The 27,787-nt window shown below is 32.5% G+C and overlaps 3 protein-coding genes across 3 annotated transcripts; 2 read left to right on the top strand and 1 right to left on the bottom strand.

Annotated features, from left to right (window-relative positions):
* The first annotated feature begins 1,749 nt into the window (after positions 1–1,749).
* On the top strand, positions 1,750–6,929 carry LOC133181038 (large ribosomal subunit protein uL10m-like). The gene is made up of 5 exons (XM_061315568.1): positions 1,750–1,845; positions 3,058–3,260; positions 3,643–3,818; positions 6,311–6,450; positions 6,669–6,929. The coding sequence occupies exons 1-5, from the start codon at positions 1,761–1,763 to the stop codon at positions 6,881–6,883; spliced, it is 819 nt and encodes a 272-aa protein (XP_061171552.1). The 5' UTR covers positions 1,750–1,760; the 3' UTR covers positions 6,884–6,929.
* A 3,076-nt stretch (positions 6,930–10,005) lies between these two features.
* LOC133181383 (uncharacterized) lies at positions 10,006–11,412 on the top strand. The gene has a single exon (XM_061315898.1). The coding sequence runs from the start codon at positions 10,020–10,022 to the stop codon at positions 11,316–11,318; it is 1,299 nt and encodes a 432-aa protein (XP_061171882.1). The 5' UTR covers positions 10,006–10,019; the 3' UTR covers positions 11,319–11,412.
* A 556-nt stretch (positions 11,413–11,968) lies between these two features.
* LOC133181025 (cysteine protease ATG4B-like) lies at positions 11,969–25,814 on the bottom strand. The gene is made up of 12 exons (XM_061315554.1): positions 25,706–25,814; positions 22,902–23,009; positions 20,720–20,791; positions 19,891–19,989; positions 19,598–19,696; positions 19,334–19,406; positions 18,123–18,202; positions 17,692–17,924; positions 17,384–17,462; positions 16,244–16,383; positions 14,264–14,426; positions 11,969–12,379 (listed from the first exon to the last, which is right to left on the bottom strand). The coding sequence occupies exons 1-12, from the start codon at positions 25,722–25,724 to the stop codon at positions 12,324–12,326; spliced, it is 1,221 nt and encodes a 406-aa protein (XP_061171538.1). The 5' UTR covers positions 25,725–25,814; the 3' UTR covers positions 11,969–12,323.
* Between the last annotated feature and the right edge of the window lie 1,973 nt (positions 25,815–27,787).

Raw genomic sequence — 27,787 nt, 5'->3', positions numbered from 1 at the left:
TTATACATAAAGAAAATTTATAAAAACCAAAGCACTAAATATTTTTAAATGCTATACATGTATATAGTTAATGTTTGGAGAGAGAGAGAGAGAGAGAGAGAGAGAGAGAGAGAGAGAGAGAAATCGAAAGTATAGGCCAACTCAAAAAATTGGGGTATTTCGGATTACTCTAGCACAAATTGTGGTAAGGCATGCATGGATCAAATGGGATCCGGATCCCTGGAAAATTCAAATTTATTTGAACTGACATAGTAAAATTACTAAAGCTTTGCCTTGGACCTCTTCCCCTTGCGATTTGAGCCAACACCTCCTAGGGAAAAATTTCTGGATCCACCCAACAAAAAAATACAATCGGGCTCGGGCTGTCGACTTGAATATAACCGATAATGCTTAAATTATAAAGAAAATCGATGTCATTTGAGTGTTTTAATGCAGGGAGAAAATACTTTTGTGATATCGGGTTGAGATGGACGCGCTGGCGCGCCGACGCGCCGAATACAATTAGCCTTGCCCATGGGCCTTTAGTTTAATAAATTGAAAGAAAAAGAGTAATTTCCCTTCTACCCATTCGTATAAAAAGCCAATTTTCTGTCAGATTCACAACATAAAGGTAACGTCTCGTACGAGTAAAATATACATGGTCTTAAAAGGGACGATAAACTACAACAATGATCGGTCAGTCTTAAATACCCTCCCTTGCAAGGGCTGTCTTTTGTTGTTGCTGTGTTTTATTTTATTTAGGGGGTTATAGAGCTTCAAGAATCTTCAAGTTATTTACAGTACCCCATCAACGATTGCATGGTGAAACTAGCTGTACTTTATACTAAATATGGCCATTGAGCAGTGAGGGATTTTCTTTTTGTATCAACTGCAATACACATGACCTCATTTTAAATTAGTCTCCTCTGATTCGGGTATAGTTGGTTTATTAGTCCCTTGTTCAGTCGATTGTACCAATTAAATGTCGTATACTTATCAAAAGCAAATAATTTTTGAATGTTTCTTTAAGAAATAGCTGATTTTCAATTTCCTTCATCTATACTGACGTTCGTAGGGGATGTTTATGTGTATTTTTTGTTTGTTTGTTTTGTTTTTTTGGGGGTGGGTAATTTTTTAATGTTTCTCTAAGAAATAGCTGATTTTCAATTTTGATAATTCTTTATGTTGTGTCAAAATTGAAATTTGAGATATATATAATTATGTATATGGAATTTACGGCTTGTGACATTTCTTGGACGCTTTCTCAAACTCGATAATCATAAGTAAAACGCACAAGTTTAATCTACAAATATTTTCATACGCATTTTCTATATGTTGAGCAGGGGCGATGATTGTTTGGTTCATAGTAGATCTATATACGATAATTTCACAATCAATTGGTCTGTCCAAAAAAAAAAAATTATTATAGCTCATAGAGACGAAAAAGTTACATTATTTATTGATAACATGCAATGCATATTAGAAAACAGGAAAAAAAGGTTACCAGTAAATCAAATTCTTTTTTTTCAAGAATTTGGTAAGAAATTTGAATAACTTGTATATCTGCAAAGCCTTCTTACATAATTGAAGAAAATATTATTCAGAAATGTTAGCAAAATTTCAAAAGCTCCCCTCCCCCCCCCCCCAATAAAAATAAGAATTTAATTCATTAATAGCAAAAAATAGCCACATGTAGTTAAGTCATTTTTGATGCGCCCATAATTTATCGCCACTAATCCTCCTTGTAGTTTAAATAAAAAAAAGAAAGAAATTTAGCGAAAATGTACACTCGAGGACGGCTTGTGTTGAAGATCGGGATCGGAATGCAAACTCCAATGGCTGTCTTGTTGAAAAAAATTTCGCCAGGTGAGTAGTAAGAATTTCCGTATATTTATCGTCATTTGAGAAGATTTAATAGTTAGTAAATTATATGGGCTAATAATACACTACATTGAAGTAATGATCAAAATTATTTAACGTAATAAGACACCGAATGCAAAATGGAGTCGGGAGTCCCGAATTTCCTTAAAATTTTACGTGATTTAGGCCATAAGTTCTAGATGCTCTTAACATATCTAAAAAGGAGACAGGGGAGAGTGAGGTAGAGAAAAGGAGATAAAATAAATTACAATCACCTAATCCACTGGGTGTCAATTTTTTCTTTGCCACCATATTATGCGATATAAAGAATGAGTGGACTTCAAAAAACGTAAAGTTTTGTAAAATGTGTTAATTTCTTTCCATAACATAAATCACTGATTTCTTAAATGTGTATTCTCGATAACATATATTAATTAAAAATTTCTTATCAAGGAAATCCATTAAAAATCTAAGGCATGTCGATCAGACCCGAAGATTTCTTGAATATCAATAGATAATATGATCAAGGTTATGGTTATGCTTTTTTTAACATTTAATATATAGTCAGCGCATGTTTGTCGGAGGTTCTTAAGAAAACTGTAGTTGTATATTGATCAAAATAGTATCATTTTATAAGGAGATAAGCCGACAAACATGCAAACATTCAAAACAAACTTGTAGTTTCCTTTGTTATGACTGTATTAACCTACATGTAGATTATCCTCGAATGACCTGTTTAATATTACTGTTCATCACTTGGTGTCTAGCTGCAACTGTACTAGTGAATACAGTTATTCTTAAACATGACTTCGATCCAATTTAGATCTGAAAGCGTGTTTAGTTGGTCTGCCATTTGAAGAATTGAACAAATTAAATCTGTTGTTATATTGTAAATCGCAATTTATTCAAGAGAACTTCATTTAATAATGTGAGACCATCTCATGATCTGCTTGCGAAAATTTTATTCTTGCATTCATTTGTATTTTCAAAGATTATATATAACAATATCTAATAAAAAAAATTCGCGAAAATTATATATCACTAATAGATACATGTACCAAACAAATTTCTCACACAGATATGCAAAAAATTGGTGACCTACAGTAATTGTATGTGCCCTCGTAATATTTACTAGAGAAATCTTTTAATTTTACAGAGAATTGGCTGATAGCTATATTTGTTATTGATTTTATTCATGTCTCTTAAAAAAAAATCCAGGATGGCAACAGCTCAACAACTGGGCCTTTGTAACCACTCGTTATATTCAGAAAGGCAACTTCAAAAAGAGAAAAACCAACCTGATGTCTAAACGTGTATTTGAATTTGTGACTGAAGACATTGTTATTGTTCCCCCTAAACCTCCAAGAGATGTATCCTGTACCAAGTATAAGAAAGCTCACAAGATGTATGACGAGGAAGTGGTAAAGGATTTTTTTTTTATCTTACTTTCATTGTACTAAGGTTTATGGTTCTATTATGTTTTCATTCATAGTCTGGACTTACAGTAGAAGATGACATACTTAAGTTTGCATGACAGAAAACTGTCAAACAGTGATGTGTGCTGTTCATTTCACATCAGGACAAGTTTTATCATTTGAAATATATATTGTAAATTTCACAGATATGAGTTGGTGCATACTTTGTTGTTGGTCAGAGACAACCAAAAGTCCAGATTATCAGTGTAAATGTTTTAAATGATGGAACCCCTTTTCTGTCTTTCAAGAAAAAAAATTCAGTGCTATTGATATGTTTTACATATATGCCGTAATGCATTATTATTTAATACTGAATCCTTTGTTACAGCCAAACCCATATTTTGAGTACCGGAATAAACTCTGTCAAGAATTCTTAGCAAGAGATGAGAGCTTCTTGATCTGTCACAGGAATCCAGTCACAGCAAAAGCTGTTAATGACTATAGACTTATAATGAAAGAAAAAGGCTTCCGTCTACAGTTTGGAATGACAAATACTTTGTTAAGGTACTGTAGTAATTATATCTCCAAAGTTTTGCAAACTATAATTACTAGGGTTAGATACTGGTGAAATGATTACTTTTCACAATGATCTATCAATATATTTAATAAATTAGATGTGATTTCATTACCTAAAGTATAATTTGCCGAACTAAGCCAAATAAACCTGACAAGTGCTTAGAATCAAGTGACCCAGCTAATATACAGTAATGGAAATATTTAAAATTCTTCTGTAATCATACTTGGTACAAGATTGCTTATGATCCGAGGGTGTGTCATGACCTTGACCCAAGGTTATTCTGACAAGTTCAAGGTAACTGGCAGAAAAAGTATAGAATTCTTGTCAGGGCTACAAGTTTGTAATTGAGAATCACTGGAAGCTCAAACATAGTACAGAGATTGCTTATGATCCGTAAGATTCTACTAACCTTGACCCAAGGTCATTCCGGCAAGTTCAAGATCACTGGCAGAAAAAAGTATAAAATTCTTGTCTGGGCTATAACTTTGTTATGAAGAATCGATGGAAGCCCATACTGATACAGAGATTGTTTACGATCTGAGGGTGTGTCATGACCTTTAATCAAAGTCACTGGCAGAAAAGTATAAAATTCTTGTCAGGGCTATAAGTTTGTAATGGAGAATCACTGGAAACTCGTACATAGTGCAGAGATCGCTTATAATCTGCAGGATTCTTCTGACCTTGACCCAAGATCATTCCAGCAAGTTCAAGGACACTGGCAGAAAATAGTAAAAAAAGTTCTTGTATGGGCTACATGTATAACTTTGTAACGAAGAATCACTGGAAGGCTGGAAGCCCATACTTGATACAGAGATTGCTTATGATCTGAGGGTTTGTCATGACCTTTGTCGAAGGTCATTTGGGCAAGTTCAAGGTCACTTATAGAAAAGTACAAAATTCTTTTCTGGACTATAACGTTGTAATGGAGAATCATTGGAAGCTCATACTTGGTACAGAGATTGTTTATGACCTCAGGATGTATCGTGACCTTGGCCCAAGATCATTCTGGCAAGTTTAAGGTCACTGGTATAAAAAGTGTAAAATTCATAATAGGTCTATAATTTTTCTAATGGAGAAACACTGCATGTCCATATTTCACTGAAAGATTACTAATAACGAGAAATGATGAGTCTTTTTTTTTTTTACCAAGGACTTTTTGGCAAGTTCAAGGTCACATTTACAAAAATTGACTGGGCACTTTAAAAAAAATCATGGTGGGTTATTATTTTATGAGTGAGCTCACATTACATTTTGTTTAATTTGACCAGGTGTTTAATTTAAGACCAACTTATGATAACCATCAATTTGTTCATGTTGATGATGTCTTTATTTGACTGTAGTCTTTTGATGTCAGTATTTATGAACCTGAATATTACTTAGGTATAGTGAAGTTGAGGTCAGGTCTAAGTAAAATTTTCAGACTTCTAGTTTGTTGAGCCAAGCTTACTTATAGATATATTACATTCATTGAGGTGAGCTTTGTAATCTTTGTCAGTTGGTTACCTATGTTTATATAAACCTTTTAATATGAAATGAAAAAAAAAAAATTTAAAATTTTTAAATAATACAGATAATAGAATCTTAAATATTTAGATGTACAATTTGATTAGATAAATGACAAGATTGACATAAATCACTTCTTGAGGTTGCAGAGTCCCATGTTGTTTAAGTAATGCTAAAAAAGGGTAAAAATTGGGTGTGATTGGTTTCATTTTTAGCTTACCTGAGATGAAGGCTCAAGTGAGCTTTTCTGATCTCATTTTGTCTGGCATCCATCTGTCTATATATCTGTCTGTCTGTCTGTAAATCAAACTTCAGTTTCAACTAAACTTGCCACAAAGTATCCTTGGGTGAAGGGGGTTCAAATTTGTTCAAGTGAAGGGCCAAGCACTCTTCCAAGGGGAGATAATTACTGAACAAATTATTAAAAAATTAAAAGCATCTTTAAAAAAAAATCTTGTTTTTGAGAACCAGTGGGCCATAATAGATGAAACTTATGTAGAAGCATCCTCAGGTATTGTAGATTTAAGTTTTTTTTTTTTTTTTTTCAAATCATGAATTCATGACCCCAAAAGATAGGATGGTGCCACAATGAGTGATCAACACTTACATACCCAGTAACAATATATTGGGAAAAAATCTTTCAAAATCTTCTTGTCAAGAACCACAAGGCCAGAAGAATTGAAACTTCTGTGAAAACTTCATTAAATACTGTAGATTACTAAATTTTCAAGATACTGATGTTCAAGATACCCAAGTTTAACTGTATATATATAAGTCACTTCCTGAGAATGCTTTTCAGTAATATAAAGTAGTAAAAGTAAATATTTGTAGACTGTCAATGTAATTTTAGCACTTCAAGCACATATAAGTGTAGTAGTTAGGTATGATTGAATTTTTTTTTCTTGATAAATTCTGTGAAATGGTGACAACTCATGTTTAGCAAATAAAAAAGATTTTTTTAAATTGTTTATTACAGGAAGAATATACCTGGCACCAAGTTTGAAGCTCTAGCTCCTTACCTTGTATCTCATAATGTTTTGATCACAAGTCCTGATGGAGCGGACTTTAGAAAGCTACCAGTAATCCTCAGGAAAATGCCAGAATTTTTATTATTAGGTATAATATACATGTATTTTACCCTGAATCTGACTGATTAAATTTGCAAAAATGAAAAGTATAATTCAAAAGAAGATATATCCAATGTGTGTATTTGTTAAAAGTATGAAAATTTTATTATTAAGTACATTTCAGAAAAGTTTTTTTTTTTTAAGATATGTGTAAAATTTCTATAATGTTTTAAGCATACCAGTAATACATAATCTGTGTCATTTCAGGAGGTTATATTGATGGCATTTTATTATCACGAGAAAGCATCCTACAGTATTCTAAAATGCCTGACCTAGAAGTGGGACACAGTGAAATAGCTGGTGTTTTAAGTCTAGCAGCAGGTGGAAAAACATCAACATTACTGAATTCTCATGCACAAACTCTTGGTACTAATTTAAAGCAGTATGAAAAACAGTTACGTGGGGATGATGAAAATGACTGATGATTCTGTAAATTATTTTGTTTCTTTTTATTAATTAAAAGTATTAGAAAAAAATTACATGGCTCTTAAATTCTATAGATTTAGATTGAACAGTAAATCTTTTGTTGTTTCATTCAGTGTAGTTTCAGTTGAACTTACAATATTTGGGGAACATATTAATGGATTCTTGACTCAAAGTCTTGCATGTTGGACCTCACATTTGGGTATTTGATATTTTCTGAATATTTCTTATCTGGTCACATTTAATGTTTAGGTGTTAATAACAAGGGAAAACATAGTAAGACTTAAAACAGGGATATATAGGCGATGTAAAGCTCTTGGGTCGATCTAAATTCTCCATAAAGATTTGCAAAAGGTGTGGGTTTGTTGGAAAACTATTTATTTTTATAATTATTGAATAGTTCTTTTGCAGAGTAAAACGTAGTTTAAAAGATTCTGATGATGAATGACTTACGTGCTAATTATACCAGCTCGCTGCTCTTTCATTTGAGGGTGATTTGGATAACTTGAGGGGAGTTGGTTTAAAAAAAATTCAACTACCTCCTCCAGAAACTTACACCCCCCCCCCCCCAAATCATACATGACCTGTAATAGGATTTGAGCTTGAGACGAAATATTCAAACATGTTCGTCAATAAGTACAAGACATACTTGTCAGGCGCAGATCCAGAAATTGAAGTTAGGGGTGCAAAAAGTAGACAGGGGGTCTGGGGGAAGCTCCTGGATTCTGGAGTTTTTGGGTAAAAATGAGGTCTACCGAGTACACATTTTTTCGACGAAACTATGATTTACGCTAACGTAGACAATTTTGAGCCCCTTAAAGCCGCCACTACTTGTACATGCCATTTACCAGAGGCATAAATAATATGGTTGCTTTATGATGGAGACGCAACGTCAGGAATTGCTACTAAACGTTGTAACGCTGAAAATGACATCGAAAGGGATTGTTCTGACGTGCGCTGTTCATACGAATTTAGGGAATAATTAATCACATTGAAGTAATAGTAATCTGTAGTCAGAACCTTAGCTATAAGTATTTTCTTACCATTAAAGCAATTCATCGAGATGAGCATTATGTTTCTAATTTTCTATTGTAGTATTTTCTATTCCATATGAGGTCAAGCAAATGCAGATTTACCGGAAGATAATTGTTTGATGTTGATTATCTATTTATCACCCCCCACCCCACCCCACCCCAATACTAAGGAAAAACAAACGCATATTCCAAAATTGTACATGTAAAGTTTGAAGGGTACAAAAATACGTTAATTAATAAAGAAAAATAGGAAATGCACGTAAACGTTCATTCCCGAATTGTGCGTTCTAAGAACGTCAGACGTCATTTTAGCCAGCCAGGGGACACTTCCGAAACACATTTCAATTCTGTTCTAAATTTCTTAAAGTCAGACGACACGTTCCTCAAATATATATGTTTTGTATACCTTGGTATTATATAAAAAATATTCATAATTGTCATTCTCTAGTGATTGTTTCTAAATTGTTTTCAATATGTTTTAAAAAAATTAGTACACCTAAAATTGTGACATTGGCATTTCAAAAGATTACCAATAAGGATTATATAAGAAAATATCACCCTCCCAAATGCCCAAATGCCTAGTAAGGTACCTCAATTCTTGGTGAGGAAACTTGTTTAAGTAGCTATAATTCAATGACAAATTCTTGGGAAAATGTATTTTCGAGGAACGTGTCGTCTGACCTTAATAAACGATAAGATCGGATGAAACCTACATGTATCTTAAGTATTTTTTTGGACTTTACAGTGAAATAAATTTCAATCAATTTGGAACTTAAATTCGGAATAAATTCATAAGCTATTAATTATAATACATGTTTGACATGACGTCATTTAAGCATCGGGACGTGTTTGCAGGAATGGATGGAAAAACTTCTTCACTTTTCAAAAACAAGTATAATTGTTTAGGGGTACTCGGTGTATGTCAAATCAAATTTATTTCAATTTTACCTATTGATATTGCGGTAACCTAACATGTCTTTGAATGATGGGACATCCTAAAAGACCTTTGTTTCAGCGGTTTTCGGATTCCGTATCCTTTCTCTAAACAGAGGTTCTCAACAAATATGAACATTTCGGAGAGCTGTGAGGAGATTTTTGAACTTTTTCGAGAAATTAAAGGTATCTGTTGAAGGTGCTTCTCTGTTACAACGGGACAATGCAGAAAACGACGTGGCCTGTAAATGTATGAATACCTTTGGATTTATGTTTATTTTTATATTACTATTGGAGAGGGGGAAAAAAACTTTATTTTCATATAAAACACCGCATATTTATCGTCCGAACTGGACTAGAAATTTTAGCTGAAAACGGATTAAGAGTAGTGAGTACATTTTCTTGTTGGTCTCAATTCCTGACGTTACATCGGAATTATCTAAGCAAGAAAAGTCTTAATGGGAATTAATTCGCCAGCAACTGTTTACTACAGTAAATTTGAAATTTTGTGACGTATTTTACAAACGAAACATACCAAATGACTATCATAGATTTTAATGTAGGAAAAACATTTGCAGGATTTTTTAGGAATTTGATATAAATAATCTGCTTTTTGCACGTTTGTGCTCATCCCCCTTCCAATGTTATACATAACTCAAATTCACTTGCCACTACCAAATATATATTACAGGAACTCCAAAAGGCTTCACGACGGACGATAAGAGAATGATCAATGAACACAATATTAATGATATCGATAAGATCACGAGAGATAGACGGATAAAAAATTCATTTATTCAAATATCTTTTTGATGCAACATTAGGATTGCCATATATTTAATAATTCTTGAAATTTGGGTGGGGGTGGGGTCGGGGTAATATCTCAGACTTTTTTTTAATTGTGAATTACTAGATATTAATTATATCTTGGTATAATGGTTTTAATTTAATGGACATTTCCGTAAATTGGTTGAAATTCAAACAAAATCAACTGATCATTGACAGAACTACACAGTTCGTTTCGAGATTGGTCTCATTATTATGACGTAGAAGTATTATTACGTCACAATAAAGAATCGTGAACACTATACAGAGTGGGTAGCGGCATAGATCTAGGTCTATGGTAGCGGTAAGTTATCAAAGGAGTCTTCAAACCGTACACCATAGCATGATCAATACGAAATCCGACAGTTTGTCTGAAAATGTGGGCTTCAAAAAAGCGATTCCAATTCTGCCAAATCCCAAGGAGAAGACCAAACGAAAATACTGTATTATAGGACACTATGGATATAGTTCTTCAGATTATGAAAGGAACAAAGCATCATGGAGAAGTAAAGCTTTTAAATATTATAACAAAGTAATCATTGAAGGCAAAATCACTCACGCAGAGAAACCAGATCATCCAAGTGTTAAATACAGAGTTATGGTAAATACAGGTTATTTTCTAAACAAAACTGTTTCAAATTTTCTAAAATCATGCAGATATGAAGAAAACACTAATAACAATGCAAATGGAGATGACTCTAGAAATTGTAACGCAAACAAAGGAAACAATCTGATCGGTTTCTCCAAAAGTTCTGTCGCTCAAAGAGAAGACGTACAAATATTTCGCAAAAAGGAGCTGAAAAATCAATTAGTTGAGCTTATTAAGGAACACGATAGAATGCTGGAGCAGCTAGATTTTGTGGACAAGATGGAGAAAAGAGCAATAGGAAGTATGAGAAATGCTTGTGGTGAAAAGACATACTGGAAAATGGAAATGAAATCAGTGGATAAAAAGTATAAAATGAAGGTGGAGGGTATTGTAAACAACCTGAAAACTTCCATGGAAAAAGCAGAGATTTGTCATGCAGCTGCACTTCGAACAAAATTGAAAACAGGTACAAACAATAATGCAGACGACAAACAAGAAGGCAAGTCGTTAGGATTTTTCAAAAATTTGTTCAAAAAAAGTTCAAGAAGAAATGAGGTAGAAAATTATGTTCCATCTGCAGTTAACATTAGAAGTTTATTCCGACGTACAAGGGGGTTCCAAAACAAAGTAAATTCTAACCCTTGTGATAACGTCGACGAGAAAAATGAAGAAAAACACACCTTATTGAAAGAAGAAATGCACAATGAAATAGCAGAATCTTTATCCAAATTGAAAAGAATTCACAGAAATATGCTAAAAGATATCAAAGAGTCGAGCGATGTAGATTTTTTTCTAGAAGAAGCTAAACTCTTGTCTGGGTTCTCGGAGGAAATGGAAACAGCCGCCCGGGAAGAAATCTTAAATATCGAAACGAAATTTCGTAGCAAGTTTGAAAAGAAAATGAAGAAAATACTTCCAGAAAAAGATTGTAAATATTTCCAAAAAACGGCAAATAAAGATTTTCAAGAAAAACAGATGAGTGGAGGTGCTTGTGCTGTCGATGATGGCGAGTTGGAGTGGGCGCAATCGAAGCAAAAGTTTAAGAGAATTTAAACTCTTTTGTTATCCATGCAAAATGAAGACGACAAATTATAGCAATTTTGAAGAAAAAAAATCTCGTTTCTTTTATGAAAGATAAATAAATTAATAGAACCTGAATGATTGACTGTATAGTAAAACTTTGTACTTGTATCATTATTATTTCAAAGCCTTATCCATTGAAATAATAATTCTCATATATGATACTATCAGCAATAGCCAGAAATTACGAAGTCTTTTAAAATTAACAGAAACTTTATTTTAATCAGTCTCTTAAAATAACAAACGGTTTACATTGCAACATGCTGAATTAAAATATCTCTAAAATTGAACAAAGATTAAGAGAATTTCTGTAATTTACATTTACATATATAGTTAATTAAACTTATTTCTGAGCAATAATTTTGCATATTATAATACCGGTAAGTCACGTGATTTATGATTTGTATTCTCTCTATTAATCTTTAGTTATTAAGTGGAGTCATGCTAACATGAACTGGAGAACTTTTTTTTACATGAACATGAAGTTAATTACTGCAAAATCATATTTAAATTCTTTCACACAAAACATAACAGAAAAAAATAGCATATTAACATTGAATACAACTTAACAATGACAGAATAGATAGTTGGATACATCATAAAAATGTGCTTTTGAAAGATTTTACATATACACTGAAAAAGATCAGTGGAAGCATGGATAATAAGAGAATTTTCAGGCTCATCTTTCAATATTTTTATACATGTACAAGTTAATTTCTACTGAAAGTAAGTTATACTTTGAAATGAATGACATGGATACATTTTGAACATTTAGAAATATTGTAAAGGCTCTGGTAAATGCTTACAATATACAACAGTATACAGAGGGTTTTCACAATCAAGTTTATACAATAAATATCACAATTTAAGCTCTCTTTGTCCTTTCTCATGACAGGCACAAATTATGTTGAACTATACTAAAAATCCATCTCAATGGATCTGTCCATCCATTCAAGGTTCAGTCTACAACCTTTGTAGTTACCCTATGAGTTCAAATTCTTCTTCTGTATCCAGTCCATCAACCATAGTAAATCCTGTGAAAATATATTAAATAAAAAACCTCATCAACCCCAGTGTTTACCTGCATGTCTTAACTCTTCTAAGGTTACTCTTAATGAGATGTAAAATTTTGAAAAAATTAGTTCATTTTTCAGTTGAGGACTATGATTTGTCCAAAGTAAGCCTTATGATTACGGTAAGTACGAAGCAGACAACACTTCAAAAAGACTTTGTTTTTATGTCCAAGTGACTTGGGTAATCCACAAACTCTTTCAACTCTTCCTATGATCAGTGAATCAAAGAATTTGACAATGAAAACATTGACTTTCTAAATAAAATTTCACAATTGAGAAATGTGAATTATAATCAGAGAAAGATAAATTCTTGTTCCTAAATTCTACTACCTAGAATGTGTCTTGTTGCTAATTGTTTAAAATAACACTTGGACCTGTAGCCATATTCACAAAAAATTATAAGTTTTTGTGTAAAATTTTTACTTGAGAATCTCTTACCACAAATCTTAAGTGCTTTTCATGAACACATTGGTAACAGATTAAACTAATATTTTACTTATCACAAACTTCATGCTTAGCAATGACCTCAATATGCTTTATAATCCTAAAACAAGAGGCCCAGGGGGCACATCGCTCACCTGAGCACTGTGGCTAGGAAAAGAGGAAAAATCAGTTAAGTATTGAAAAGCTTAAATGCGTAAGTGGTCCCAACCTACCCCTAAAAGGGAGTGTGGGGGGGGGGGGGGGGGTATGATTTGAACAAAATTAAATCTACACTGACTAAGAATGCTTACATGATTTTTTGACTGTGACTTTTTTCTCTACAAGTTTGAACTTTCATTGTGGTCCCGTCCTACCCCTGGAGGTCATGATTTGAACAAACTTGAATCTACACCACCTGAGGATGCTTCCATATAAATATGACCAATCATAGCTTTGCTGTTCTTGAGAAGAAGATTTTTGAAGATTTTTCCTATATATCCCTATGTAAAACTTTGATCATCCATTGTGGTCCCACCCTACCCCCAGGGGTCATGATTTGAACAAACTTGAATCTACACTACCTGACAATAATCCCCATGAGTTTTATCTTTCCTGGCCCATTGGTTCTTGAGAAGAAGATTTTTCAATAATGCCATTAATTTTTTGCTATTTCATAATTATCTCCCCTTGGAGGAGGGCGTGGCCCTTCATTTGAATAAACTTGAATCCCCTTCACCCAAGGATACTTTGTGCCAAGTTTGATTGAAATTGGCCCAGTAGTTCTGGAGAAGAAGATGAAAATGTGAAAAGTTTACAACAACAACAACGATGACGACAACAGACAACGGACAAATTTCGATCAGAAAATCTCACTTGAGCCTTCGGCTCAGGTGAGCTAAAAAAGTGAATGAAAATAAAATAAAGCAAAGTTTTCATCACTTGTCAGCAAAACATACATTATTGGCGACATATAATGAATGTACAGGTGTAATTGATTGTGAAGCAAAAAGTTTGAAATCTGACTTCACAATCACAAATCTGATGCAAAAGTGGGTCATATGAAAATCTTAAACTGTCATCGTAAATATTTTGTAGTAGGAGTATATAATAATTACAATAATTCACAAAAATTGTGAAAAAAATGTAAAATGCTTTTGTAGTTGTGTGAAAAAGAACAGTTAAAAGTGAATTTTGGTTTTATTGGTTACCAGAATATTTTTACAATATATTAGTAATAGGTCCTAAAATACTTACAATAGGATTATGACTTTGTAAAGTAATGACAATTAAATTTTACACTTAAGAATCTTGATAGAACTTTTGTGAAAAGGAATAAACACCTAAGATTTCTCCTACGCTGGAAAATTATCATGATTTATTGTGAAAAGATCTACTAATATGGTCCACATGTGATGACCTTACCTGTTGCACTAGCTGACTGGGCAGTGTATGGTTCATATGGAGGCCAGTGATGGGGTCTATCTTTATACAGTTCAAACATGGGGTTTTTACTGGAGCTGACAACAAACTTCTGAACACTTTGTGTGAGATCATCAAACTCTTTCTCTGTTCCACAGTAAAACCCCTTAGTAGACAAAATTGACATTATTAAGTATACTAAACAATATTTTTTGAAGTTATTTGAACAATCTTTAAATATTGTTTCTTTCAATATTTTGCAAATATTCTATTTTTACCCAGTTCACCCTACTGCTCAATGAATGAATTTGAAACTGGATATTTAATACATTTGTATTTTTAAAATACAGGTACACATGTTTAAAACCTGGTTGGGAAACTTTTTCATGGGTAAATTTATTAAAAGATGCTTTATAGACAAAATAAGAAGAATTATTATATGATTGAATAATTCCCATCTCTCTGATTGGCTGAGATCCAGCAATGTTAGAAAAATACTACGTTATATTGACCTGCACGTGACCTTCCAGGTCAATATAAGGAATTATTTATTCTACATTGGACCAAAAATAGATAGGGAAATTCCAAATTGATGCAAATAGTTTTGGAAAGTTATTTCACTTCCAAGTGACTTCCACTCATATGAACATAACATTAAGGCACGTAGATTCTTGGGTGAGGGGTGGGGTGGGGGGTTGCAGGAGGCCTGCCCCTCTCCCCACCTCACAGTTTTGAGAATATAAAGTTTTGATTTAATTTTTAAGGATAAAAGTTTCAATAAAAGCCCCCCTCCCCTCGTTTATGGACCTTTACATCCCACCAAATAAAATTTTTAGTTGGGAGAATTCTTTTCCTTTTTTTTGGAGGGGGGAGGGGGGTAGTCAAAGATTTGTTTTCAGGTTAGTTATTATTTTTTTCCCTTTTAATGCCCCCTTTTTCAAAATCAATCCTATATATGTGCCTGACATTTATTTTTTTCTACATTGCATCTAAACTAGAATTAAAAATTCCAAAATAATACAACTGTTTTTTTTTTTAACCCCGTTTCTCTCATTATGTTCGGCTAGTACTTCAGTAGATGTAAACAAGTAAGATGGCATGGATTGCTTAATGAGGGTGTGTCATTTAATCATTTAATCATATAATAAAACAATTATTGCTGTTTTTTCGGTCAATACGATGATTTAGCCACCTTCGAAGTACATTCACCTCGCCCTTCGGGCTCGGTTAAATATTGTACTCCTCAGGTGTCTAAATCATTGTATTGACCTCACAAACCAGCAATGATTGTATAATATTCCTCCATAATAAAGTTTGTAAAAATCTAGCTAAATGATCCAACAACAGTTGCATAATTCAGTTGATTCTATACCAGTCATACCAAATAATAATGGTGTTCAACTTTTCCACAGTAAATCTCATTTAGTACAAACACACAGTGTAGCAAATGTACATATACAAGTCATCTATAGTGAACTTTTTTGATCCCAAACAAAATCTTTAACAATTCCTTGTAAAATTTTACAGATAAACAAATTTATGGATATAGCGAACTGATTTTTATGTCTTGTAGTGGTTAAAAATAATGAAATTTACATCTTTTTTAGCCATTTTAAAGATCTCAAACTTTAAAAAATTTAACTGACATCATTTTCCATAAGTACATGTACATGTATTTATATTTGAAATTAATCAGAAAATGTTTTGTATTTGATACTTCCCTGACCAAATTCAGTAGTCATACTTAAAGGGAAACACGTATATTGCAAATTTGCTATACATGTACATGTATATACTTGAATGAATTTGTTATATGGATATAAGAATTACGGATATAACAAAGTAAATTCACAGGTCCCCAGGACATTGTTATTACCAAGTTTAACTGAAAATTGCTTTTACTGTTGTTCTAAAACTTCAGAACAATCATATTCAGAATTTTAAAATAGATCTTCATATATGTATGATTGTATGCAATTATACCAGTGCTATCGAAGGATCTAAATCCATAACATTCATTGTGGAAGGAAAAGGACAGTGGTAGCTATCATCCGGGAAGTTTGGACTGTCCAGGTCCTCTGATGGCTGCGTAGTGTGTGGGTCAAGATAAATCAATTTATCCCCTAAAAATAAAAGTGCTTTTTAGCGTAGAAGCTCAGAATCAAGAAATTATATACCAGTATGTACTTTTGGAGTTCTAAAAAATAATTTCTTATCTTCTTTAAAGGTGCTTAGACACAGATTTGAAGTTAATATTTTCTCAAATTTTCTGTATGATATCACGACTTATATATTGCAATAGCATTTCACACGAAAATATAATTAAAAACTTATTTTATCTGGAAATTATTGGAACTACGAATTCGTGGACGCGTTTGATTAACACATCCTTGCACTTTCACAAATTTTATCTTTGTCCTTAACATTTAAGAAAAGAAGCGATTTTGTTGTGTATTAATGAAAAACATTACATCTATAATCCAGAAAACTCAGAGTAGAAATGTGCGAAAGCAAACACCCTCACTAATATCGTCAGCCCGTGCTCAGTGGTGTACAGAGTTTAACAAATTGAATACACCCATGAAACGTAAACTGTTTTTGTAAACAGGGCACGAGCTCTGTTATTGTTAATGTTTACGATTCACCGGGTGTGTTCAATTGTTAAACTCTGCACACACCACTGAGCACGGACTGACAATACTGTGAGTGGGTTTTGCTTTCGAACATTTCTACTCTGAATTTTCTGGATTATAGTTTTAATTTTTTTCATTAATACACAACAAAATTGCCACTTTTCTTAAGTATTAAGAATAAAATTAAAATTTGTGAAAGTGCAAGGATGTGTCAATCAAACACATTCAGAAATTTGAAGTTTCAATAACTACGAGATGAAATAAGATTTTTATTATATTTTAGTATGAAATGCTATAGCAACATATAAGTCATGAAATTATACAGAAAATTTGAGAAAATATTAACTTCAAATCTGTGTCCAAGCACCTTTAAAGTTTTGATGAAACTGTGAAAGGAAAAATAAATTCAAATATTAAAGAATAAAAAATTGATTAGAAACATGAGCAAAAGTAAAGGAAATCTACACAGAATATGTAAATATATGCTTACCCATATAACCAATGAACCAGTGGGCGTGGTTTGGTTTGCCCCCAATTATACCCACACTCTGGGGAAAACTTAAACAAGCCTGAAAGTTAGAGGTGTGGGGCTTTTTGAGACTTATCTCCAAGTACATTTTATTACATGTAACATTAAGTTTTTCCTTTGTAATTTAAAAGAGTTTCCTTACAAATAAGTAAATCAATATATTTTTTATTTCCCTTTTTGGTAACAATAAATGTACCTTAAATAAAATGTACATTCTTAATTAAAGTAGGGCAAGTTATACATGTAGTAAAGTAAAAGGAATCGCATACCTTTAAACTGTGCACATAAACTGAATTAATTTCAGTCAATCCAAGTCGTAATGGAATTACAAGTAAAAGTGGTTTCCAACTTTTGACATCCACTGTATTTTGTTTGTTTTTATTTTGGTTCGAGGAATTTTGACTAGAACTTTTGCTTTGTCCCATGGCAGCAGAATTATGTTTTAATTGTCTAACTCCAATAATATCACAGTCACTTTGTTCATTTCCTTTACAAACACTCCCTGAAATAAAACATTTAGGGTCTAAAATTGGTCCCAATGATATTAAATGATAATATACATGGAAGTATTTCTCAGTTCTAATCATTCAAAAAACATGTAAAGTCAAGAAAAAAATTAAACATGTGTGTAAGCCTTATGCAAAAAGGCATTTCATAGTTAAATAAAGGAGATAGCCTTCACCACTTGTAGATAACATACTTATATCATTTTCTATGACAGTGTTATCCATGGCTATATGAATCACAAGAGAACTCCACTCGTCGTACACAGCTAACTTCCTGTTCAGAAAAAATATGTGAACAGATTCAGTATAGAAATATATATAGAGAATATTCAATGTTTTGTAGATGAATATGGAATTTATTTCACGAGTGGGACAGGATTTTTTTTTTTATATTTTCACGAGTGCAAAGCATATTTGGAGAAACTTTGGCAGTTTTAGTTTCTGCCAGGATTGTTCATTTACTCTCTCTATCTTGTAACAGGCCAAGGGAGTTTTTTAAACATTATTCGTGATAGAAAGGAAAATCGAGAATTATGTCGCACTTCTGATATTCTCACACTGTGAGAATACCATTTTGATACCCTTTCACACTGTGTCAGAATATCATTTTTATTCAAAAAATAAATTACAATATTTCACTGTTGAAAATGTAATAAATACCTGTACATATACATGTATATTCATATACTATTTACCATTGTTTATAAATTAAGCTACTAATTCCCTGGTAAGAAAATATTGATGAGATCCTGAGAATTTTAGCATACAATATTTTATCACATTAATCTTGTTAATGAACTTCAGCTTCATATTGTGTAAAATGGTGGATCATTAGTAACAAACAATGTTGAAAGTTGTTAAAAGGGCAAAACTGTAATGGAGAAAACCAATTGTTCTGTCAAACTAAAAAAGTGTTTATCTTATTAGAATATTTAATAGACCTTTGTGAGAGAAAATACACAAAAACATGTTTCAATTAACATTGAAAATTCTCCCATTTAATGTTAATTAATTTCCACAAAATGTTGAGTATTGATATTTGACTAGATGAGATGTGAATAGTCATTTCTCTCATATATTTCATCTGTATTGACCAGCCATCATAATGACAATTTATTCTTTAATAGCTAATCTAACATAACAGTATGATAACATATACATTTGATAATTAAACATTGTTTAAGCAAAACTTTTAAAGGTAAAGGAGTAACTGACCTCCTTATCCCAAACTATCAGAGACCAAGTATCTGAGGATTAAAGATACATGTACTGACGTCGAGGTAAAAATATTTTGGACTTTTAAACCACCTATCAATTGTATTCAAGATATTGATGTTCGTGAAAATTCAACAGTATATGCTTCAAGTTACACAGATTTTACATTGATTATTCATTTATGCCTTACTTCAATACTTGAGCCACTGTGTTTGGTCCAAACCATGATCCAACTTGTTTACCTTCAGAAACTCCCATGGATGCTATTAAGTATGGAATTAAGCTTAAGATACTTCTTCACAATAGGGATATTTTATTTACAATGAACTTGCTTATCAAAAATGTGTATTGAAAATTAGCAATAGGTGAAACTGTATTTACCAATTATCTAAAAAACTGGCCAAATTAAATAAAAAAAGATTATCTGAATCTGAAATAATGATTATATGCACACCTATTTGTTGAATGGAGTAATTTGCACTTTTCTTGTCTGCAAACATTTGTAGAACTCTTTTGTAACTTTCATCATGGCAGTTTGGATTCCATCTCCAATCTACAATAAAATAAAGTACCATCTTCAATTTCTGTCAAACATTAACTATACTAGTACAATGTCTACAACCCAGTCATCTTTTCCACTATTGATCTATAAGTGAATTTTTTAATGTATGTGGAGGCCTTACAAAACAAGATTTTAGATCTTAAAAGTTACTTTTTAGATGTAATAAGAAAAAATTAGATGGAAACCTCTCCCTAAGTGCCTGACCACCAAAGCCTGGGCGAGCATCATCTGTCCACACCGTAACATACATCCCCATCCTGCATCTGATGTTGGGCCTGTTCCGCCTATAAATACATTTTTTACTTTAATCCATGATCATATGATAGGATATTTCTAATTGAATCCAAATTTCCATGAGACCCAGTGAATTAAAGATACACTCTGTACATTATTGAATATATACAACTAATAATTTTAGCTTCATTCCCTTCATTTATAGTTGGGCAACAACAAACTGATTTTTTAAACATTGTCATATACCAGGGGGTGTGGGTATATGTAACAGTACTTCTCTGTAATTTTGCTTAATATTTAACTTTTCTTTTTTTCTTCTTGGTATTTTTTCTACTTATTTGCTTTGTTTATTTAATGTTAATTTTTTTTTGTATTCACCTTGATTGACCTCGATGTAGGGAGAGGGCTAAAATAGGCTGAGCCTGCTGCCCAATCCCATTCACTTTTGTCAATAAAAATTGAATGAATTTAAAATAGTTGGGATTTCCTCATTAACATATATCAAGTGAATTCCATATAGACATGATATACATCACCTTATTCCATGCCACAAGCATTTGAACAATGGTCCTTTAGATTGTCAGTCAAGTCCATCAGACCAAAATCCATATCAAGCATGATAAAGTATCTATACAACTTCTTAACTTGATAACATGATATTGTCTTTGTGTTTGGGTCTACTCTATTCAGTATTGATAAATAATCACAGTTAGCGTACATAAATCAATCTTGTAAACATGAACATCTGTTGACAATTACAGCTATCTAAGTAAAATTTACCAATAGCTGGGAAGTTTTTCCTATAGGTACACCATATTCTTGAAAGAAAATCTTTCTTTAAGTCATCTCTGTCTGCAATAAAAGATAAATTGTTACCACTTCCTCTTATAATTGATGAACTTATTTACAGTTTTATGATAATTTATACACAATCAACAAATACAGTCAAATCTTGTTATCTCAAACTCAATGGGAGCGAGAAAAAACTTCGAGATATCCGAGGGGTAAAAATACTCAAGATATACGTGGTTAGGACTTCCCAATACTTTAACATGTCCATGATATTCCAGATAAAAAAATCACAATTCCAACAAACAATAGCTTACACTGCAAAAGTTCCAAAATAACATGCAGCTATAATTTTATTTATTGGTTTAATTTTATATATCTCACTAAAACAATTAATTAATGCATTTTATGTATACATAATCTACATCTTACCATACAAAGTACTGTACTGTATCTTACCAATAAAGTACTATACTTTATCTTATCAAACAAAGTAGTAAAGTACTGTATTTTATTTTATCATATAAACTGTACTGTAAATTTTATATATCTTACCAAAGCAATGTGCTTTATCTTTATTTTACCATACAAATTAATGTTCTCTCTCTATATTTTACCATGCAAAGTATTGTACTTTATATATATTTAATCCTAGAAAGTACTGTACTTTGTACATGAACTTTATAATTTACTACAGTCAAACCTTGTTATCTCAAACTCGGAGGGACTGAGAAAAAACTTTGAGATATCCAAGAATTCGAGATATCAGGGTAAAGAAACATATGGAATAAGTGGTTAGGACTTCCAAATCACTTCAACATAGCAATGGCCGAGATATCAGTGTTCGAGATACCGAAGCTCACCAGTATTCATATTAATACAGTTTTAGAAAAATGCGTATTACATACTTCACAAAAAATTTATGATAACAGGTGTGTTTATCTTTTCTCAACTCCTGATCTTTTTTGTAACACACTAAGCTATGCAAAACAAATTCAATTGATATTTATTGAGAGAAAACTATATAAGATGCTGTTTCTCTAACAAAAACAATACAAGTGACAAATGCCTTTATAATTTGGCATAAGTGTAACAAAATTTATACAATAGTTAACATCAGATTAATATGTTAGAAACAGTTAGAGGCATTTTCAAGACTGCACATATTATCTAGTCAGAGCATACTTAAACATAATCATTTAGAAAAAAATCTATTGACTCTAAAACAACTGTGCCATATTAATGCATAAAAGTATTAAAAGTTTATATGGAATACAGACAAACCTCATTATCTCGGACTTGATGGGATCAAGATTTAACTTTGAGATATCTGATGATTCAAGATAACCAGGATAAAAAAAAAAACCATAACAACATAAAGCTTAAGTTGTTGAGACTGCTAACTCACTTCGACATATCCCTGGTATTTAAGATATCAGTGTTCGAGATAATGAAATTCAACTGTATATAATGAAATGAAAAAAGAAAAAATTTATTTGTTTTTATGCTGTGGCTATATATATTTTTTTTATTTTACATCTGTTTTATTACATTACAGTTGTCCTCCAGAAAAACAGCCTTGGCTATATGAATCGGAAATTTGATATCTTTCATTTTATTATGCTAAGGCCGTGCGGCTCTAGAACTGCCTGGACCTTGAAAGGATATTCAGGCCCGTAGGAAGCAATTTCAGTTTGGGGGGGCACAGCCATACATTTTTCAGATGACAGTTGAGGGGGCACTACCAAAAATTTCCTGACAAGCAAAAAAAAAAAAAAAAAAAAAAAAAAAGGGTAATCAACTACCAAAAATCCCTTGACAAGCAAAAAAAAAAAAAAAAAAAAAAAAAAGGTCATCAGTTTCTATTGAGGGGGCACCAGCATATACTACCTATGTTTACTATAGTAGTCTATATATCGGCAAAATTATTGGGGGGGGGCACCCCCCCCCCCCCCCCCCCGGTTCCTACGGCCATGTTATTACCTTACAAAGTTCTGTACTTTATGATTATCAATACCTAACATATAAAGCACTTTACTTTATCTATATCTTACCATACAAAGTACTGTACTTTATAGCTTACCATACAAAGTACTGTACTTTATAGCTTACCATACAAAGTACTGTACTTTATCTATAGCTTACAATTTAAAGCACTTTATCGATGTCTTACCATATAAAGCACTGTACTTTATGCCCAGTAGATACACTGGTTCCTCTGTCAATGGAAAGTCACTGTATCCAAGAGCAGCACTCTCATAGGTTAGTGTACAAGTACCTACTACAATGTATAAAGAAATAAGAAAATATCGGGTTTTTCCATACATATAAGCACAGACATAAGAAATAAACATTTTTTTCTTAAATCTATATATTATTTTGAAAATATAAAGTTAATTATTGAAAACTGATTGGATGTTTCATGGACTTTAATCAAACTTAAGCAAAAAACAATTAAAAAAATAACTATAGCATTTTTCCCGATTCATATTTACTCAGTTACATGATTATAAAGACAGTTATCTATTAAATTTCCACTTTGATGAAGACCTTTAATAGATAAAAAACAAACTTTAACATGATAATGACTTGTACATGTATATTGTTTGAACTGTACAAAATTTGTTCCTGCTTGTCTTTGATATCTTTATAATCAAAGTAAATAAAATAAGTACCCAGGGTCTAAATTCTAGCAGATTAGGATACAGTTGATAATCATTTTGTGTTTCCTCTTCAAAAGATAAGCAAATAAAAATATGAACTAATAAGCATGCATGTAGATCTTGTTGGAAACCAAGGGTTGATTTTGCTGCAATCTACAGGTGATTGATCAAGGCATAATATATATGCATGTGTGCTTCAGATAATGACATAGTGCACTTTTAGACATATCATTTCGCAACAATATGAATCTTAATCCAGGGCTGCCTTAGTACATGGGTGCATAACTGCATATTCACATGTAGTGCACAGCATATACATATATTAGGCACATGCTCTTATACAGAATTTAACAATCTTTCAATAATGAATTAAGATTTCATTTATTTAAACTAGCTATCTACAAGCACATTTTTATTAGTGCTTATTCTTCTATGTATTTAAAACAGGCAGGAAAATATGTCAGGCAGACTAGTACTCGAAACCCAGGACATCCAACTAACTGTGCAGGAGCTCTACAACTGAGCAACCAGGCCAAAGTACCTAATCCCCATTACACTTCTCCCCCTTTATCTGGAGGTTTTCCATCTTGAAAACTTCACCAAGACTCTTCTAAACCAAATTGTATTTTGTTGTTGGGTGCCAAATGTAACAGGTGGGATTAAATATTAGTCAGACTGGGACTCAAAACTGGTACCTATATAATGTCAGCGGGATGAAATATCAGCTAGCCAGACTGGGACTTGAACCCAAGACCCCCCGCTAACCATGCGGGTGCTCTACCAACTAAGCTTCTTAGGCCGATATCCAGGTCCAAACCATTACAATATTTTCAGTGCTCATGCTGATAAAGTTATAATGTTTTCTAACATTTGTTCCCCCCCCCCCCCAAGTTTCACACGTACATATGTTGTCTTCCTTTAAGACATTGGTTTATCATCTTTGACTTTTATTTCATATAAAGACAAGTAATAAACCAATGTTTCACACATTTAAAAGAATGTCAGACACCTCGGCCCAACGACACCTCGGCCCATTGACATCTCGGCCCAATGACACCTCAGCTCAGACAGGTCGGCCCATCTATAAGACACCTCGGCCCAAGCAAAATTTCAAGTGTGTGTCATTTTTCTCCTTTACGAAAGTTAATATTTTTATATAATTATATAGGGTGCTAACTGATAAGCAAACAAAATGCTGTGGCGCATCCTTTGGAGTCTCAAGTGCATGTCATACTGGTGACAATGAGGGGTTAATTACGAGCAGGTTTAATTGTGAGACAGTACATTTACATCCATTGAATATTTTCTCCTTTAAAAAAGTTAATATTTTATCAAACAGTTTACAGAACTTTTTCAATGTAGATTCAAAAAAATCATGAAGGATGCATCTGATTATTCTCGCATTAATCTCCCAAGCACAAAAAAGTTTAAATGTAATCCATTTCTTTCACGGATTATTGACCTATCTCATACATTTCAAATCGTCAGAGAAACATTGCAAAATGATATTATAAAATAGATTCTTATGATAGAAATATATAAAATCGTAAGAAAGAATTGCTAGTAAGTTGAAATATAGTATTACATATATATTGCGCATTTTCCACAAGAGAGAGATCCAAGTTAAGGACTTAACTGATTTTATTTATTTAATTATAGAAATCAACCAATTATCTATCAAAAACACCCCCCATTCTCAATTTGATTTTTGTGAAGAAAATCATCTAATCCTTACAAAGAATAGTTATATCTATAATAATATCAATTCAGACCCTGGATTAATTCTTTCTATTTTAAAATTTTGCTTGGGCCGAGGTGTCAGAGGTTTTTATGGGCTGACATGTCAATTATCTTGGGCCGACCTGTCAGGGCCGAGGTGTCAAACATGACGGGCCGAGGTGTCGTTGGGCCGAGATGTCTGTCTACCATTTAGAATACTTGGTAAGCAAGAAAGGTTGATTTATTAATCCTTATGTTGTATACACTCATAATGTACAATCATAATATATATTTCTGCATGTAGACTTAAAGAACGAATCGGGTGACACTTTTATGAAATATTCATTATACTCGCAGATCTTTCGTGGATTAATTGGTATATAATATAAATTTCATTAAATGCCTAATTACTCTGAGAGTTCAACAGTACAACCATATATTGATAGAGCATGTATAAATTTACAGTAAGTGATTATATCATAATGCTTAAAAATAGTAAACACCCACAAAGGAACTCGTTTGTCCTAAAGAACCTGTTATATCATAGTGAGATGAGGACTTATCAATTCATTAAACTTTGATTTCATAAAATTACCATCATTGGTCATGTCCATAGTCTTCTGTGACTTTGAGTCTGCGACTCAGTCCATCTTTGTTGGAAAGAGTTGGAGATAACACCCGAGGAAACCGAAAGGATGTCAACATTAAACTGGTTGTGAAACACTCATAAAATGTTATAGTGATTCTAGAGACATCCCGAGGAACTGGAGACCAGTTTACGATATCCCATCATAAAGACTAAAAGAGATAAATTGACGCATAAACAACTAGGTATCCTTCAAATTAACAGGTAAAATAAATAAGTTTATCTACACATTATCAATACTGTCAAATATTACATCACAACATCTTTATTTCTCTGGTAATTGTCTCAGGCGACTCAAGCTAGAGACCTACTGAAATCGACATTTCCCGCCGAAAATTAAAATATTACGAGGTAAAAGTGGTTGCTGAAGCTGGGATCTTTGAACACTGTCTCCAAAGTCCTTAATGGTAAAAACTTGTCATAATTCAAGTGTTTTTTAAGTGTAGGATGTCTCTAAATGTTAGTAGGTGGAAGATTTTCATTAGAGGCCTACAGAGATATGCTGATGATTACCTTCACACACCTGTTATATGTTATACCTGCAGTGCCGTCTTGATATATGTGCTGCAAGTTGAAAGACAAAATTGTAAGGGTAAAGAATGGTGAACTGAGAAAATATTTGTAACATTAGACTAAGAATTAAAGTAGTATATCTCTAAAAACAAAAGTCACTGCTAGGAGTGAAACGGTTCACCGCGGTATCGATGCACCACGGTATTTTTTCTCGGTTTGATACACGGTGCAAAATCTCTAATTTTCGGTTCGGTTCATTTTTCGGTCGGGATCGTTATTCAGTCGGGTTTGGCATAAGGTATAACACGTTACTCAGAATAAATAAGTATAGAAAACGTAAATTTTTGATGACTGATAGCTTGTAAAATAATTTTTGACAGTCAAATAATTTTAATCAATTTCTTCTAGTCAATTTCCAAATAAAATTCGTAAAATATGTGACTAGATTTAGAAAAAGAAAGCATAAAACAACGTAGAATTTGTTTCCTTCTATCAAAATGTATCGTATCGAAAATAACCGAACCGAGACAAAATTATACAATACATATCGAACCGTGAAGGAGGTGTATCGTTTCACCCCTAGTCACTGCTTAAGAACAGTCATTTAGGGTATTCCGAATCACCCTGCATATCGCGACTCTTGGTAATTTACCTTACAGCTGTACCTCTCACGACACATGTACATGTATAAGAACATGCCCGTGAAGAAATCTTGCATGATATTTCTCATAGGTATTTTAGTGTTGGCATGGCATATTAGGTATTGATAGAACATCAATTTTATAGCTTTCATGAGCATTAATTGTTTTTGATAACACCTCAGATATATATTAGTTATGGTCGCATTTGTATCCCCCTACAGTTTGGGGTATTTCGAACCACTTGTGTACATGACCGCAGCCGAATAAATTGCACATGCTACACACTTGTTATTTGTCAGATATTTTTATAACTTTGTTTTTCTTAAATGCAAGGAGTATGAAAGTAATGATTTGACAAAGCAAGAGCTAATAAGACCAGCCCTGGTCTCAGTGTACACTTGATCAGTGTTGATCACTGTTGATCTTTTTATCGTACAAATACGGACACAGGCATGTGTACACATATATGTACAAGTATGAGTATGTGCCAGTTATGCAGTGATATATGTCATACTTGATAATCGTGATACCTATATAAACATGAGTTGGTTTAATTCCTGTTCATACATTTTTTTATCATCATAATTATCATCTTTGGGTAGCCTACTCATAGAATTACGATCATAAGTAAAATATTTATAAGTATTACATGTTCAATGTTAATTGTTTTGCATTGAAAAAAAAATTCACATATGGGTAAAAAAAAAATGACTTAATTATATTTACAGGACAACAATTTAATTTAATTTTCTGAATTAAGCTATTACTTTGTTGGTATTTGCTTTTCTGCCTCTGAGAACGCCATTTAATACCATGATTTCCCATGGGGGGCTTTAATAGCTTAATAAATAAACAAGAACAATTAACAAGAAAATAA

Source organism: Saccostrea echinata, unplaced genomic scaffold (genome assembly GCF_033153115.1).
Source record: "Saccostrea echinata isolate AGI-Se365-2 ecotype Australia unplaced genomic scaffold, CSIRO_AGI_Sech_v1 ptg000008l, whole genome shotgun sequence".
Taxonomy (NCBI): Eukaryota; Metazoa; Mollusca; class Bivalvia; order Ostreida; family Ostreidae; genus Saccostrea; species Saccostrea echinata.
The sequence above is the reverse complement of the archived record's forward strand: the minus strand, read 5'-3'. Positions and strand labels throughout refer to the sequence as shown.